The sequence below is a fragment of the Poecilia formosa genome, unplaced genomic scaffold, assembly GCF_000485575.1.
Source record: "Poecilia formosa unplaced genomic scaffold, Poecilia_formosa-5.1.2 Scaffold321, whole genome shotgun sequence".
NCBI lineage: Eukaryota > Metazoa > Chordata > Actinopteri > Cyprinodontiformes > Poeciliidae > Poecilia > Poecilia formosa.
Window position 1 is genome coordinate 486,667 of NW_006800260.1, and position 15,627 is coordinate 502,293.

The following is a 15,627-nucleotide window of genomic DNA, read 5'->3' on the forward strand; positions in this document are numbered from 1 at the left end:
ATATATAAATAAATCCAATCAGTCTCTTCAAATCTGTTCTAAACACTGAAATACAATCAGCTACAGAAAGAACGAGTGGCAACCTAAAGAATAATTACGAACTCACGTTGAGAACGCAAAAAATAAATTAATTTATGTTCACAGAAAATCTATATTATTTTTGTCATATTAAGTAAATGGAAATATTACATTTTAGCAGGATTTTGCTTTGCACAGATTTAAAACCTTAGAATGTGCAGAAAACTGGCTGAAATTTTAATAACCAATTATGCATTCTTTGGCAGGTTTTCACACAAAATGCCCAGTAGAAGCGATATTGTTTTTACTGACTCCACCAAGTAACATAACAGGCAAATAAATGCATCGCTCTACACAAACATAACAACCTTAGAAAGTGTTTTGAAGCCCTCGGTTCCTTCAGGGTGTAGAGCGGAACATGATTTTTATTATTCATTACAAACACAACCAACGACGTGTTTGCTAATTCTGAGCAGGAGTGAGATAAATTCAGAATTGCAGCTTGCATGCATTTTTTATTTGTTTTGCTTTCTGTTTGATTTTCTTTCTTTATTTTTAATTTGTCATCATCCAAATGTGCAATTCCTAACTGCAATGTCAACATTAACTTGAATTTCTAATGGCAATGCAATGTTTGTGGCCGTAATTGAAAAAAACCCTTTATATTTAGAATGAACCTTTTCTAGTTGGAAATCCGAGGAAAGAGAGAGAGAGAAAGAAAAGAACCGAGAGAGGAAGGTAAACATTGATTGCCCAGAGAGAAAATGCAACCTTCCCATCCATCAATGCCGCCTGCCTGTCATCTGTGGAGTTTGCAGGAGAAGCAGGGAAAACAAGAGGAGTGCGTGCTAATTCTCACTGCGGGGCTCCACTTCCACCCCTCTGATGGGAAGCACAAGCAGAAGCAGTTTGAGAAAAACCGCCGCATACGGCTTTTAATATGTTAACAGCCTCCACCAAGCATAACGAGACAGACCATGGAGAGAAAAAAACAACAAAAAAAAACTCTATACGTACCACTTCCAGTTCTTCTATATGCAACACTTATGTTTCATGTTAAAAGGTTTTTGCTTCTATAGCCTGAAAAGTCTGAAAAAGCTGAGCAATGCAGTGGATTTTAAACACTACTGAGTTTAAGTTGGAATAATTTTGTTTTGCCTCTTACTATTTAAGCTTAATATCCACTGTGATAGGGTTGGAAGAAATCACTGAAGACATAAAGTTAATCTGTAAACAAGTAAATCGCACCGTCACACTCAATCAATCACATTTATGTGCAATGATGAAGTTATTGTTGCAGTTCTGACACCAAGAACCCAGAAAACAGAGAAACGGTTTCTCAATCATGTAGAGTTGACCACGCCCTTCAAAAGCAAGTTTTCACATTTTGTAATTTTACAACACACTTCAAATGACTTTATTGACATTTGATGAAACTGGAAGAAAAACAATACAGAGTTGAACAATGTGTGGCATGTAATTCTACTCAGATGAACCCAGAAGTGACCGAAGAAGTTCGTAAAGCCAACCTGCATGTAATTTAATCTTGGCGTATTTCCAAGGTGTTCAGTTATTGCTGGAAGAGTTCATGTTCTAATGTTACAAAATCTATATTTAAACAACAAAATACACATTATTCTTTTTTTTTCTCACAAAAACTTAGAAATGAAACCCCAATGTTCATTATTGAAATACTGTCAAATAGTAAATTTATTTCTAAGATCCACCACAGGGTCACAAACTACCACAACTTGAAAACTTGAAATATTACAACATTGTGACAGCAAATTTAAATCGGCATTGATTTTTAAAATTATCCCAATACAATACAGTATCCTCATGTTCCTCCCTTTGCATAACCCATTTTATACAACTCTGGAAAAAATTATTAGTTCTCTGATTCTACTCTTTATGTTTAAGTAAAATGAATATTGTTGTTTTATTCTATGAACTACTGACAGCAAGTCAAAATGCAAAAATGTTGCATTTATTTGCAGAAAATGAGAAATGCTCAACATAGCGAAAAAAAATGCAGAGCTTTCAGATCTAAAATAATGCAAAGAAAAACAAGTTTGTATTAATTTAGACACAACAATATTAATGTTTTAACTCAGATATATTTGGTGGAATAACCATGAGGTTTTCAGTGGGGTTCAGTGCAGAGGGCTCTTCATTTTTCCAGAGCCGTATAATATAGGCAGTATGTTTCTGTCTATTGGAAAAATGTCGCAAAATGAGAAAAGGTCAAAGGGTTACAAAAACATTCACAAGAAAATGAAATTATTATTATTATTATTTTTTGTTTAAACCTTTGCATTCTTACCTGTCTGATGCCGAGCCTGTAGGCGACGATGCGGTCCACAGCCCCGGGGTTCATCTGGGTCCACTGCAGCTTGAAGCCGTAGACTCGCGGCCTGTATTGCCACAGAGGACTGTAGGTGTCGTAGTAAAACTCCGGAGGGTAAGCTTTACCTAAAGGCAAGCACAATATGATAAACATTTAAATTTCATGTTTATTTAAAACATTTCGGTCATTAACTTCACGTTTGTTCAGCGTTTCAGCAGCTTTCTCTGAAAAGTAATCTCTCTCTTCTTTTGGGGGCTGTAGGCTGTTTACTTTTGCTGCCATTTATAACACACTGAAGAAGAAAAAAGAAAAAAGACCCCAAAGCCAAAAGAATTCCTCTTTAAAGTTCCCCAGAAACTGCTCGCTGAGTGCTATTCCCTTCTTCAGATTTATTTAGCTCCTGATAGGCCAGAGGGGCATTTCTTCGTGGAAAAATCAGAGTGGTTTGTTCTCGTTAACTTAGGTGTTTTGATCAGATAAGCGCTTCCATCCTGCTAAGGATTCTGCAGAAATCAAACTGTTGTTTTATCCGTCCCGTTATGAGTTAGTTTTGAAATATAAAAAAAAAAAAAAAAAAAATTCAATTACCGTTAAGAATGCATAAAATTAATCAGTCTGTGGGCCACATGCTTATGAGAATAATATATAGAGCAAGACAGAACATGCACAAAAAGCTGATTTTATTTTCCTTGCTCATAAATACGGTAGCAGCAAAATATTAAGTGTTCAATTGGAAAACCAATATAATTTGTTCTCTGCATCGTCAAAAGGTCTGGAAAACAAAACAAATCAGAAAAATCGCAGCACACATCAGAAGCTGGTATATAAAGCTACAAGATTTTACTGAGTGGCTTCAAATTTTCTATACTTTTGTGCCTTGAAAACACTTTTCTTAAAAACAAAAATAAATTAAATTAAGCAATTTCTACAGCTCTATCAGAACCACAGAAACAACTAAGTTAAACTGAGAAGAATGTTTCACAGTAACAGAATATGTTTCTTTAAAGCTAAACCGTTAAGCAAATGGACCAACAGTCTGCATTTCTCTGTGGAGTAAAAACAAAATCAAACATGTCAGAAAAGCAAAGAGAGGAAATCCAAAAGGTTATTCAGCTGCATCTTTGGTTCTCAAACTGTGGTGTAAATGACACTTTTAGTGGACTCAGAGAAACCTTTGTGTATTATTTTCAAGAAAATGATAATTAGTTGTTTGGAAAGACAAATAGTTACTTAAAACATACTTCTCTAAAGATAATTAGAGTGGAGAATATGTCTTAAATCAAGACTGCATCTGATGTGTTGGTATGAACTTCAACCATGTGGGTTATTTGTGTACGGTTGCGTGAAATTCAGACTTCACTTCAAAAATATTCCCACTTAAAACACAAATTTCCAATATCAACATACAAGTGGAACTCATAATAAAGCAGCAGATAGAAATATTTTGTTTTGACGTAAAACGGCAAGAAACTGAAAAAAAGAAAAAAATCAAACGTACCACCGTACTGCTGACGTATTTCCTGAGGTGATACAATTTAAAAAAAAAAAAAAGTGAGAACCATTTTGCTACACAATTTAAGCACATTTTATACTTGCTTCCTGCATCACAACACACCACATGAATGCTCTTGAATCTACACAAATACAGTAACGTGACACCAACGTAATGCAATGAGTCCAACACATTTATGGACTCTCTGGGCTTCCTGCCAAGACTAAAAGAAGAAAAGTATACAGGATTTTTTCAGTAACATTGCTTACTTTGTTAGAATCTATGAAGATGTACAATATTGAAACAATAATAATAATAATAATAATAATAATAATAATAAAAAAAACATATTTTTCCAGCCTTGAAGCTCATTTCTGACAACTGAAGAAAACACTGACTTGTACGCTGAGCTCAGAGGACGACATTCCATGGAAAACCAGAAATCCACCTCAATGACCTGCTGTGCTGTGTTTGTCCTTGGCATCTGGGCTTGTTTATTGTAGGATGACAATACCCAGAGCAGATGATTTTAATGGCCATGCTGCAGTTGAGCTGCCATTATTAGAGCACATAAACCACACGGGGATTTCACACAGACATGTGGTGATTTTTAAAGTACTTTATGCGGATAATAGGTGATATAAGGTTATGTTAATGGCAATATTTAAATGTTAGTGTGTTAGGCCTGTGATAAACTGAAAATCTAGTCAGAGTCCAAGTCGTCTTTTGCGAGTGCTTAAGTTTAAAAAAGCCTCCAAGTTACTCCAAGTTATGATACTGATACAAAGCCAATTAGTTTTTTGTTGTCAGAATGAGAATAAAAGTTAATCTGCACCACTGGACAGCTCCTAACTTGGTAAATCTCAAGCTAATGTAAAATAAATTTAGTCCATATGGGGCGCGAGAGGAACTATTAGGTCTGCAGTTGGAAAAAAAAAAAAGTCTTCCTCAGTTTTAAAATGTCACATTACATCTACAGGGTACTATAACACATCTGACTGAGATTCTATGCTTGAGATAAACAGTAAAGCAATAATTACGAAGTGGAAGGAAAACCAGACAAGGCTTAGAAAAAAATCCTTGCTAACAAGAAATGTTAAACCTTCTGCTTATTTATTCAAACTCGATAGTTTGTGCAACCACCTCTAGCTGCAGTTACAGTGTTTGGTTGCTTCTGCTTCGTTTCCAGCCTCTTTGCATGCATGAATTTTATTTGGCAATTTCTTTATGCAACAAAGCTGAAACTCAATCAGATCAGATTTCACACTTGTTGAGTCCTGAAAGGAGCAATATGAAAACAATTCTTATTTACTTACTTACTTAATGTGTGGCATATTTATATTTATATCAACTGTAAGTTCTGTGATAACATCTCAAAAGAGAAATGTGTGATATTGTATTAAATACAGAGATAAAATGGTGTTCTAATTAGGTGCACAAATGTCTCAGTCATAATCTATGATATCAGAAAAAGAGAATTAAAGACTTAAACAAAGATGAACAAAGCTGTACAACATGTTTATAACACTTAACGCGGAATTTCATAAGTTCTTTGAATACAGCTGAAACAGCCAAACACTCCATGTGTAATTATTGAAAATTGCCAGATTTGATGTTTCCTGCAGCCTCTAAATAGTTTAATCAATTCTCTTAATAACCCAACAAGTCAAAGCTGCGCAAACAGTGGGTTTTGTTCTGCATTTTAGACAATAAATCAGCTTAATGATGCTTTGGGCAGCCTGTTGCAGATCATTTGGCCTTTACACGGATAGAGGTATTTAAAATTAAAAAAAAGAAGAAGAAGAAGAGGAGGGGGGAGGAAAAAAACAGCGATACAGAAGAAAATAACATTCATTCATCATCTTGATAAAATCACTCAGAGAGGAAAACAAATACGCTCTGGCAAAAGAAACAGTGCTGATGATTAAACAAAGTAATTTATAGACAAATTCTTCATGGGTTTCGTTCGAACCGAGAAATACGCCTCAAAAGGTCATCGTTGGTCCTCTGCTGGCTAAAGCTATAGCTAACAAACAGGAAGTGATGGTGATGCCGCCGCGCAGGCCGCCTCCGCATCTCGCCGAGACGAACCAGAGGAGAGCGCACGTGCTGAAACGAAAATAAACACGTTTCGCAGAAAGAAAACGAACACGAATGCAGGGATAATTACTGTCTGCACCTCGCTAAGCTCTGTTTTGCTGCATTGAGCCAGCTGTGTTTACAGCAGACTGTACAGCAAAGTGTTACATAAGCCTGCCTAGAAGATAGTGACAGATAGTGCTGGGAAGGAAAAGAGGATGCCGCAATTTGCTGCGAAGCAAGAGTGAAGAAAGGTTAATTAAACAGACTCAGAATCCCACAGAGACGCTGCTTCTGGAAGGTGTGGATCAGTTCTTTTATCGCACAAATGTATATTGTTTCCGACGTTCGCAGCAAACCGGGTTACATATCAACCTTTACTTGTTTACTACTTGGCACTTAGAGGAAAAAATATATATATATATCAAAAAGAAATTTCTTGGCGCACAGTCAGAACTCGGTCTTTGAAAATCGCTCAAATATAAAGTACAATAATAAAGCAAAATGGACCGACTTCCTAATCACACATTATGTGTGGTAAAGCGCATTACCTAACCCACTTAGGCTGCTTGAAACGGGTAACTCTGGGTGGGAGACATCAAACATAAAGCACAGAGGGCTTAATTGATTTTTTTTTTTTAAATCCTGTTTATAACACCATAACCAATGCAGTGATTCATAACAGCTCAGCACAAACCTTCAGGCAAGAAGTTGACCTTATTTGCAGACTTATTTTTTCCTTTTTGAGAATTTACATGTGTGTTTTCATCTTCAGGAAAGCTGCAGCCGTGGCGTCGCAACGTTCAGAAGACGATGTAATAACCTTTGGGTGCACAACATAACCAAAACAAAACAAAACACAATGGTAAACAGAAAAATGATAAAGAAATGGCTTCACTGCATTCCACTGTTTTGACAAAGGAATATCAATTTTGTCAATGAACAAAAAGGCTAAAACATAAACTTGTATTTATACAGTTTTCTTTTTCTCTTTCTAGTGAAATCTGGCTGTTCTAGAGTGAGAAACCTTGAGGTAATTTCACTAATGCAGAGAGGCAGCAGAGACAATATAATGCAACATTAAAAAACAACAACAAGGCAGAAAAACAGCATAACAGGATGTAGCAGAAAACATTTTTATAAGCTACCTATAGCATGTATAAAATCCAAGCTGTGGGAACTGGCGACAAGTTTAAAACACGGAAGCAAAACTTACGTAAAACCGCCAAAGCTTTATAAAGATTGATGTTGATTAAGTTTTTAGAATCCCTTTTCTAAAGACACTGAATGAAAAGGTTTCAAGGTAAAAATCGATGTACTTCCTGCTCTTTTTAAAAGACAAAAAAATGATATAAAATGTACAAATTGAACCAAAAAGACCAAGGATGTCTTATTAAAACACGCAAAAAAGAGAGAAAAAATAAACAAAAAGCAAAGTGACGTCAATGCCATTTATGAAACAAAAATAAACAGCATAAAAGCAACATTGGGGACCTCATCTCTACCAACTGCTACATTTGAATAACAAGTGAACTTCGTAGTTCATTGGGCTGATTTAGATAAAAAAAACAAAAAAAAACAATAATAAAATAAATTCTATTGACAAAAACATCTGAACTATTCAAGCAATTCATCTATTCATCTCCGGTTAACAACAGGAAGCCAGGAGAGATGAGCAAACAGAGACCAAAAACAGTTTTAGAAACACTCAAAACAGACCAAATATTTAGCTCTGTGCAGTGACCACCTTTCAAAAATTCCTGTTTAAGATTGTAACAGCTTTAGTTAAATTAGATAAAATGTTAAAGTAAAAGCTATACTGCAAAAAGGAAGTAATAGACAATTGCTAACAAATTATTTTTCCAATAGTGAAACTCCTACCATGAAAGGAGTTTCACTATGAATACGCATCACAGAACAACGAGACAAAATGAAGTTGCTGTTATGTACATTTATTTTTGGCAATACAGATTAGTGTGAAAACTCTCACTTAACACTAAAACTTTAAAATATCTCACCTTGCTGGGAACGGCCTTCAGCAAGACTTTTATTCCAGTGATTATAAATTGTTGGAGTAAAACAAACTCGAAGCATTGCGTGTTTCGCAACCTACGTCTCATTCTAAGAGCTGCTGCTTCGGAGAACATTCACTGCCTTTGGACAGGAAACCTGTGCATTAATCATCAGCCGCATCAGACTGGAATGGAAACGGAAGAAACGACGGCGCGATGATTCAAAGACGGAGAAGCAATTCTCTGCCCGTTCTATCTCCTCAGAGGAGAGCGTTTGCTAAGACTCAGGGTTCCAGCAGCAGTGTGTTCATGCCAAAGCTCAGTGGTACACATTACATTCCTCTAAGGGGCCTCTCCCATGGCACAATTTAATGGCCAACTTGGCCCTTGCAGCCAACTCACAGATGTCCCAATAGCTTGGAACATGGGCATCCATGCATGTGCACAAACGCTCTCCCCTGGCACGATCTGCTTCTTCTGGGTGACAGTATTTATGTAGGCCCAAGACTGGCTTGCTTGCTGACATCGGTGTGTGTATGTGTGTGTCTGTCGGCACGGAAGAAAATATGTTGTGCATGGTATGATGAGTGGCTTCGCAAGTTGAATGGCTGTGGGCCAGGACTCCAGACTGATATGTTTTGCTGCTCATCAGCACAGCCCAGGAACGTCAGGAATGCAGGTGTGAGGGAATATCCATTAAGGCGGTCTCCGTAGAGACGGTAAACTAATATTTCACCAAACTGCATAAACCATAAAAGATATTTGATGAACTTCAGCTAAGAAAGGACTCTCTCTATCTTTCTACAGCATATTATTCATTTCAGCCACACACACACACACACACACACACACACACACACACACACACAGTGGTGCTGATATCATGGCTATTGAGTTTCAGATAAAATTGAAAAATCGTCAAGACTAAGAACTGGGGTTATGGGAACGGGGTATGGCAGACTTCATAGATGATGGAGGGCACCAAAGTGGATTTTCTGCACTGTGCTCCTGCACTCAGGGAGTTACTGAAAGAGCCTCCATACCTTTGGCAGCTACTGAGACCAGATGGTAGGAATCTGGAGCATTGGGCAGGAGGAATCAAGCAATGCGTAGTGGGAGGAAAGGAGGATGAAAGGGGAGGAAAAGGGGTGGAAGTAGAAAGAAGGGGTTAGAAATATCAGGAAAACCTTAAGCCCAGTTAAGAAAAAAAGAAAGACAGTTGTCTGAAGAGAACTATCCGCCTGTCTCTCTGCTCTATCTAGTTCACCAGGAATGACTGATTTATGCAACGCAGACCCGATTTCTTTTCTTCACAGCACGTTGCAGGAGAAGCTTAAAAGGAGAAAGAAGGATCAAGAAAAAAATGAAAACACAAAGAGGGTCAGAAAAGCAGCAGAAATGCTGACATTTTTAAGATTAGAGAACGCTAAGAGATAGAAAGGAAGATAATAAAAAAAAGAGAAAAGCAGGTGGCAAAGGATTAAAGTGACAAATACTCATCTTGTGACCCTTCAGCTCTTGTCTCTAATAGGAGGTCTAAGAGATTGAAACCTTGGTCAAAGTTCCTGCGGTCACTCGGTGTGGCCAAACTCATTTGGTCCTGTCACAACAACCAACTCAAAGATGGACGCATTGTATATGAAGTAAGAAGAATAGGGACTTCACAATTCCAGCAACCTGTTGGATTGCAAGGACAAAAATAATAATAATAATTAAAAAAAAAAAATCCTAATCGGTCAGCTTAAGTAACCAAAAATATACAAAATCCCACTTCTGTAGAAGTTTGGGAATCGAGTTCATTCGTAAGAAAAGTTGAAAGATTTAAAATGACCCGGACACATTTTGTATTCTGTTACAAAAAGAAAAAAAAGAAAAACAAGAAAAAAAAAACCACTGATACACTAATGTCCTGCAGGAGTAACTTTAAATAAAGGCTCTAAACCGCAGTGAACAACCACATCTTTCAAACAGCAAATTGGCCGTTAAGTGAAGAGGAGAAAGGATAACAAAAATACTCTCTTTCCTCTATAGATCAGTTTTTGAAACACAATGGCGTTTGTGCAGACAGGCATGAAAACTACGAGGAAAACTGCAAATTAATTTTAGAGCTTACTGGATCCAGCATGAAGGGGCAAGAGAACGGTAGACCTGCAGGTCTCAGATCAGGTCTAGCAATGAGGGTAGAAGGAACAGCTGCATAGAAGGACGTGGTTAGCAAAATGAAATGCTCAACTAGAAAACTTGAAACAGTACAAGACGGTAGGAGAGCAGAGGATGATAGCAGATCTGACTGTTTTAATCACCACGTTAAAATGTATGGATGTCCACATTTGGGTGAATGGACAGATGGCTAGATCAAGGGACTGATGGACAGAAGTAAGGCTGGACAAATAGATTGAGAAATTGATATAACAATGTTGTGCAGATTAACAAATTGATGGGTGGGCCTAGGCCAATGGACAGACAGCAGCATGGGAGGGTGATGGACAGGTTGACGGATGTTAACGTAGATGGATGGACTGGACGAAAAAACGGACTGATGGATCGCTGAATGGATGGATGGATGGATGGATATTGTTTTTTGCACAAAAGACAACATAAAGTTTGCTTTTTACATATTCCAATCTTTATCACAAAGATAACCTGATAGAAAAAAATATCTAGTTCTACAGAAAACTTAAGTTTTTTGTTTATTGTAAGAATTTTTTTTAATTTTAAGCCTCTTTGGAAACCCTATGCTGAGAAGAAAAGACGTACGGGTAGACATGACCCTCAAATTATCTGACACTGTTGGGAACCTACTGGTCAAATTGTCATGAATTAGGGTGTAGTAGACGGTGAGGATGGACGCGGTCAGATGCAGGCTTGAAGTGCAACAATGAGTTTAATGACGATGTAGGAAATCATAAAAACCAGGACGCACAGGTGAACGGAGAGACAATGAGTACAAACTTTGGTAGACACGGGAACGTGACTCGGACAGGAACGACAAAGACGATAGACAAGAATCCGGCAGGGAGCAGGGGACACAGGTGAGGTTAAATACACCAGGGACTAATCAGGGCAACAAGGGACAGCTGGGGGAATCAGGGGAAAAAAACAAGATGATAGAGGGACAAAAATAAACTGGAAAACACATACAAAACTCAAATCACCACACAAATAGCAGGGAATGATGGAAACTGACTGGAAAGCAGGACATCTAACTAATGAAGGATTCTGTAGTTCAATGGAAAACTTAAAAAGTGTTTAATTAGCCCAGCATGAAAAGAAAATCGATGTGTCAAAAGTGTATAGACTCCCCTCTATCAGTATGAAAGGAAGAAGAGCGTAAAGTTGAAGGACAGACAGAACAGTTGGTTCAATCAGTGAGAAATTAAAAAGACAGAAAGAGTAAATCTTAAAAGACATCGCCTCCTCACCTGTCACCTGGAACGTGCATTTGCCTGCTCCGGCCTCGTTGATGACGTTGCACGTGTACTCCCCCCAGCCTTCGCGGTTCAGGCTGCGGATTGTGTACTCGGTCTCGTCTTTGTGTTGGTCAAAGGCGCCGGCGTGGAGCAGGCGGTTTGAGAGAAGCCACTCGAACCGCAACACCCGAGAGGGGTGGGCTCGCAGCACCCTGCAGGTCAACACCACCGGCCGCCCCAGGCCCTGACGGACCTCCGTGTGCACAGGCTCCACTGTGGGAGGATCTGAATGGCAAGAGAGAGAACCCCCCCAAAAAAACTCAATCATTTTTGAAAGGGACAAAAACAAAAAGAAAGGAATGAATGGAAAGTATGGATGAGGTAGAACAAGTTGGTGCAATTGAACAGGGGAAAGAATATTTTACAGATAAGGACACAGTCATTTCACACAAACTTCCACTATGACGTTATAATGTAAAAATATTTACAGGTAAAGAAATTGAAGGGAAAAAACCAACAAGAGTTAAAAAAAAATTTAACTGTAAGGAATGAAATCCATTATTTTGCAAGTGCTCACAATTTTTGAAATTTCCAGCTATGCATTTCGTTTCTCTCTGGTCCTGCTTTTTTATTTAATTCATCACATTACATCCCCATAAAATACACTGAAGTTTGATGCTGAAACAAGACAAATTGTGAAGAATTACAGAACTATGAAAACTGTTGGAAGGCAGCGCAGTGAAATTGGCACAGACTTTTGCAAGACAAACTGCAGAAGCACATTCACTTTTGAGGAAATGGGGGGAGGAGGAAAAAAAAAGGTGTGGGAACATTAAGCACATTGTAAATAAACTTCAGCCAATGAAAATCGATCCATTTCAGAAACATATGAAAAGTGAAAACAAATGCAGGTGGAGCGGCACGGCCGCGTTGAAATCAATTTGCACGAAAACCCCAAGAACGTTTGAAACAGAAATCAGTTTCGCTTCGCAGAAAACGGGTAACAGGATGATGAAGTGCACCTCGAGCTTTGAAAATGGAAAATTAATAACTTATTTGAGTATCTGACAGCCGTCACCTCTTCCTCTCCCCCCACACACAGAAAACCTGCTGGTGAATTATTCAACCAGTTGAACGGCCTTGATGAGACCCGGGCTGAGTTTCGGGGAAAGTTTCGCCATGTTTGATGCAAACATTCCAGCCCGACAATACGTATGACGGCGCGCCTGTAGATTAACTGTGTTTAGGCTTCTGTGTGTGCGAGCAGCGGAACGGTTATGAATAATTCCCCCCGTTTCAGGCGTCTTTTACCGTTGACTGGCTCGGGTGGGAGCTCGACAGAAGTCACGACGGGGCTTGGAAAACGACGGTGAATGAAGGCGGAGGAGACGCGACAGAACGACACGGAACCCCTTGATTGCATCAGATTTGCATAATTTCTGACAGAGTGCGGGAGAGACGCCCGCTTCAGAAAAGGTTGGGGATGGTGTTTCTTTTCCAGAATGTAATCTGTTACAGATCACCGATTACCTGATTGAAACCGTTATCTCCAACATAATCTTCTACATTATTCACACTCGGTAATATAATCTGTTTACTGAGCCTTCCAAACTTGATAGGATGTGGAGCCGTGAGGGAAGTATGAAAATGTACGGCATTAAATTTGATAACACTATTAACGTCATTATCCCTAAGCCTAATCAGAAATTAAGGGGAAAAAAAATTATGTTGATTTCGTTTGCCGTGTTTTAGCAACAGCTGCCTGTTTTTTTTATTTATTTATTTGCACATAAATAAGTTAACCTCACCCCTGGCAGTAGAGAAGGACGGATCCACAAGGCCAGAGAGGTGCACAGGGGTACGTGGGCTGTGAGCATTATGCTGAATGCAAAACAACACGCTGACATGCAGTAACAGAACAGAGTGGGGTTTTATATCCTTGCCCTCGATGCTAATTATCCTTCAAGTCGCAACATCCTACAGTTCACTGAGGCGCCGTTATGATTAATGACACGCCATTAAACCATATCATGACTGGCCGAAATGGGGAAAATGATAAATCCTAACAGTGGGGGTCAAAGTAAAAGCAAACACAAACCTTCTGAGAAGAAAGACAAAAAAAACAAAAACAAAAAAACTCTTTCACCTCCTGATTCTATTCAAGAAGGTGGAGAGTTAGTTGTTTTTTTTTTTTTTGTTGTTTTATCTCTGCTAAGTGAAACAGCAATCAGTTCCTCCTCTTTCTCGGCTTTTAACCCAACCCAAAGGCTTATCTCTGATGCCAAAAGGAGCGCCTGGAAGNCCTCCTGATTCTATTCAAAAAGGTGGAGAGTTAGTTTTTTTTTTTTTGTTTTAACTCTGCTAAGTGAAACAGCAATCAGTTCCTCCTCTTTCTCGGCTTTAAACCCAACCCAAAGGCTCATCTCTGATGCCAAAAGGAGCGCCTGGAAGTCTACTTATCACATTAATATTGTAGGACTCTTTAGGACGGCGGTGACTAACAGCTAGCTCCACAGCCTCCGTGAATGGCACTGGATCAAACTGCGATGAGTACATTTCAATTTACAAAGAAAGACAAATAATGATAATAATAAAAATCTCTTATATAATGAAAACATCCTTTTAAACAAGGGGACAAGCCTCCTCTCCCCCGGTGCATTTCCTGTAAAGCAGCTGCCGAGGCAACGTATGAAGAAAGGAGCAGGATATTCCCTGGGCAATGCTTGCAGTGGTTAGCGTAGCGGCCACTGTGAGCTCAGAGTTACTGTAATCCACAGGCTGGGGAAAAGCCCGAGTGCCTCCTGAAATGTAATCGGTCATCAGTCACCGGTGGATGGCTTGACACTAATGTCGAGAAAAACAACATTTAGGGGAGCACAGAGGCCTTTTCTCCCACGGCCCATACGGACCGACATCTACAGTTTGCCTGAAGAGATATGAATGAACTTGAGGGAAATACACAAATGTTTCTTACATATACAGGAAGCCGGGATATTTTTGCACGCACCTGCCTTTCCACAAGCCAGTTTACAACTTTAAAAGGACAGAGTTCCAGTTCCAACTAACTTTCACAAATTTTAAACACCTTCACTGAAACTCGGTTTAATATATCTGGAGAATCAGGAGCAGAACTCCAGTGGGAAAGAACTACAGGAGCAGGCTGTGCTAAGGAGTCTCTTGAAGTTTGTGCAAGAAGGTGAACATTGGTTTGAAAAAGAAAACACACTCCGGTTAAAATGACTTTTTATTTTTTGTAGAATAAACAAAAAGCAAATAAATAAATAAAAATCACAAACTTTTTTTCTCTTTTAATGTGATGTACATCCTGTAAAATTCTGTTAAAACACAAACAAATCTGTGACGGAGGAAATGAAGAGGGATAATAACATGGTCACTGAGAGTGCACACCATGGTTCTCACACTATGCTGAAGCACTAGTGATTCAATAACAACAATCGGTAGGTAAATCAGCATGCCACATCTTCACTTTAAAACAATAATTAGCCACTCCACTCCGCCCCCAGCAGATTTAGTTTGGATTTCCAAAAAGGCCGTTTTGAAACCTTTATTTTATTCTGTTTAAGCCATTTTCTTGTTATTAGGGTGAATGCCTGTGCAAACTGAAAAGGAAATCCCTTTTCATCTTAGCTTCCTGGGAAACAACTGAAGGTTTCAGGTTAAAACTGCCTGCTGATTGTAAGAGATTATGATTTCATATCAATTCCTGACAGGCTCATCGGTGACATCGCGGTTCATGCAAAAAAAATAAAATAAAATAAAAAATCAGTTCTGTGGAACCTCTATCGTTTTCTTTTTTCTGACGCCAGGTTTAGAACCCGGTTTGGAACCAGATCAGAACTGTAATGGAGGAAAAGATGTCAGAACTCTTATGAGGGGATGTAAGGTGAAATTCTGTTCTTTCCCGTTCTGGATTACAGCTCCAACGTCGCACACTGGAATATTTAGAAGTTTTGAAAAGCACCTGTAACCTTTGCTATTTGCATGCTTTGCAATAGTGGACTATTTTTTTGTGGAGAGCTCTTTGCTTATATCTTCACATTACATAAATGAGCAATGTTTTTAAAGGCCATCAGTTAATATTAAAGTGGATATTGATTTGACCAGCAGCAAGAGCGGTTTCTAAATAATGACCAATTTTACTTTGTTTATTGGCTTTCCATTCTTTTTTTTTGTTGTTGTTGTTTTTTTGTTTTTGCAAATTTCTTCTCATATTCAATACATGTAGAAGGCACATATTTTGTCATGCTT

At 38.5% G+C, this 15,627-nt stretch overlaps 1 protein-coding gene across 4 annotated transcripts in view; it reads right to left on the minus strand.

Moving 5' to 3' along the window:
• mdga2a (MAM domain containing glycosylphosphatidylinositol anchor 2a) overlaps nucleotides 1-15,627 on the minus strand; it is a 215,662-nt gene that overhangs the window by 42,835 nt on the left and 157,200 nt on the right. For all 4 annotated transcript variants that reach the window (XM_016661297.1, XM_016661296.1, XM_007573241.2 and 1 more), the window contains exons 10-11: nucleotides 11,371-11,643; nucleotides 2,342-2,490 (exon numbers count right to left, since the gene is read on the minus strand). In XM_016661297.1, the coding sequence (XP_016516783.1) occupies nucleotides 2,342-2,490; nucleotides 11,371-11,643 (422 nt within the window). The remainder of the gene's footprint in view (nucleotides 1-2,341; nucleotides 2,491-11,370; nucleotides 11,644-15,627) is intronic.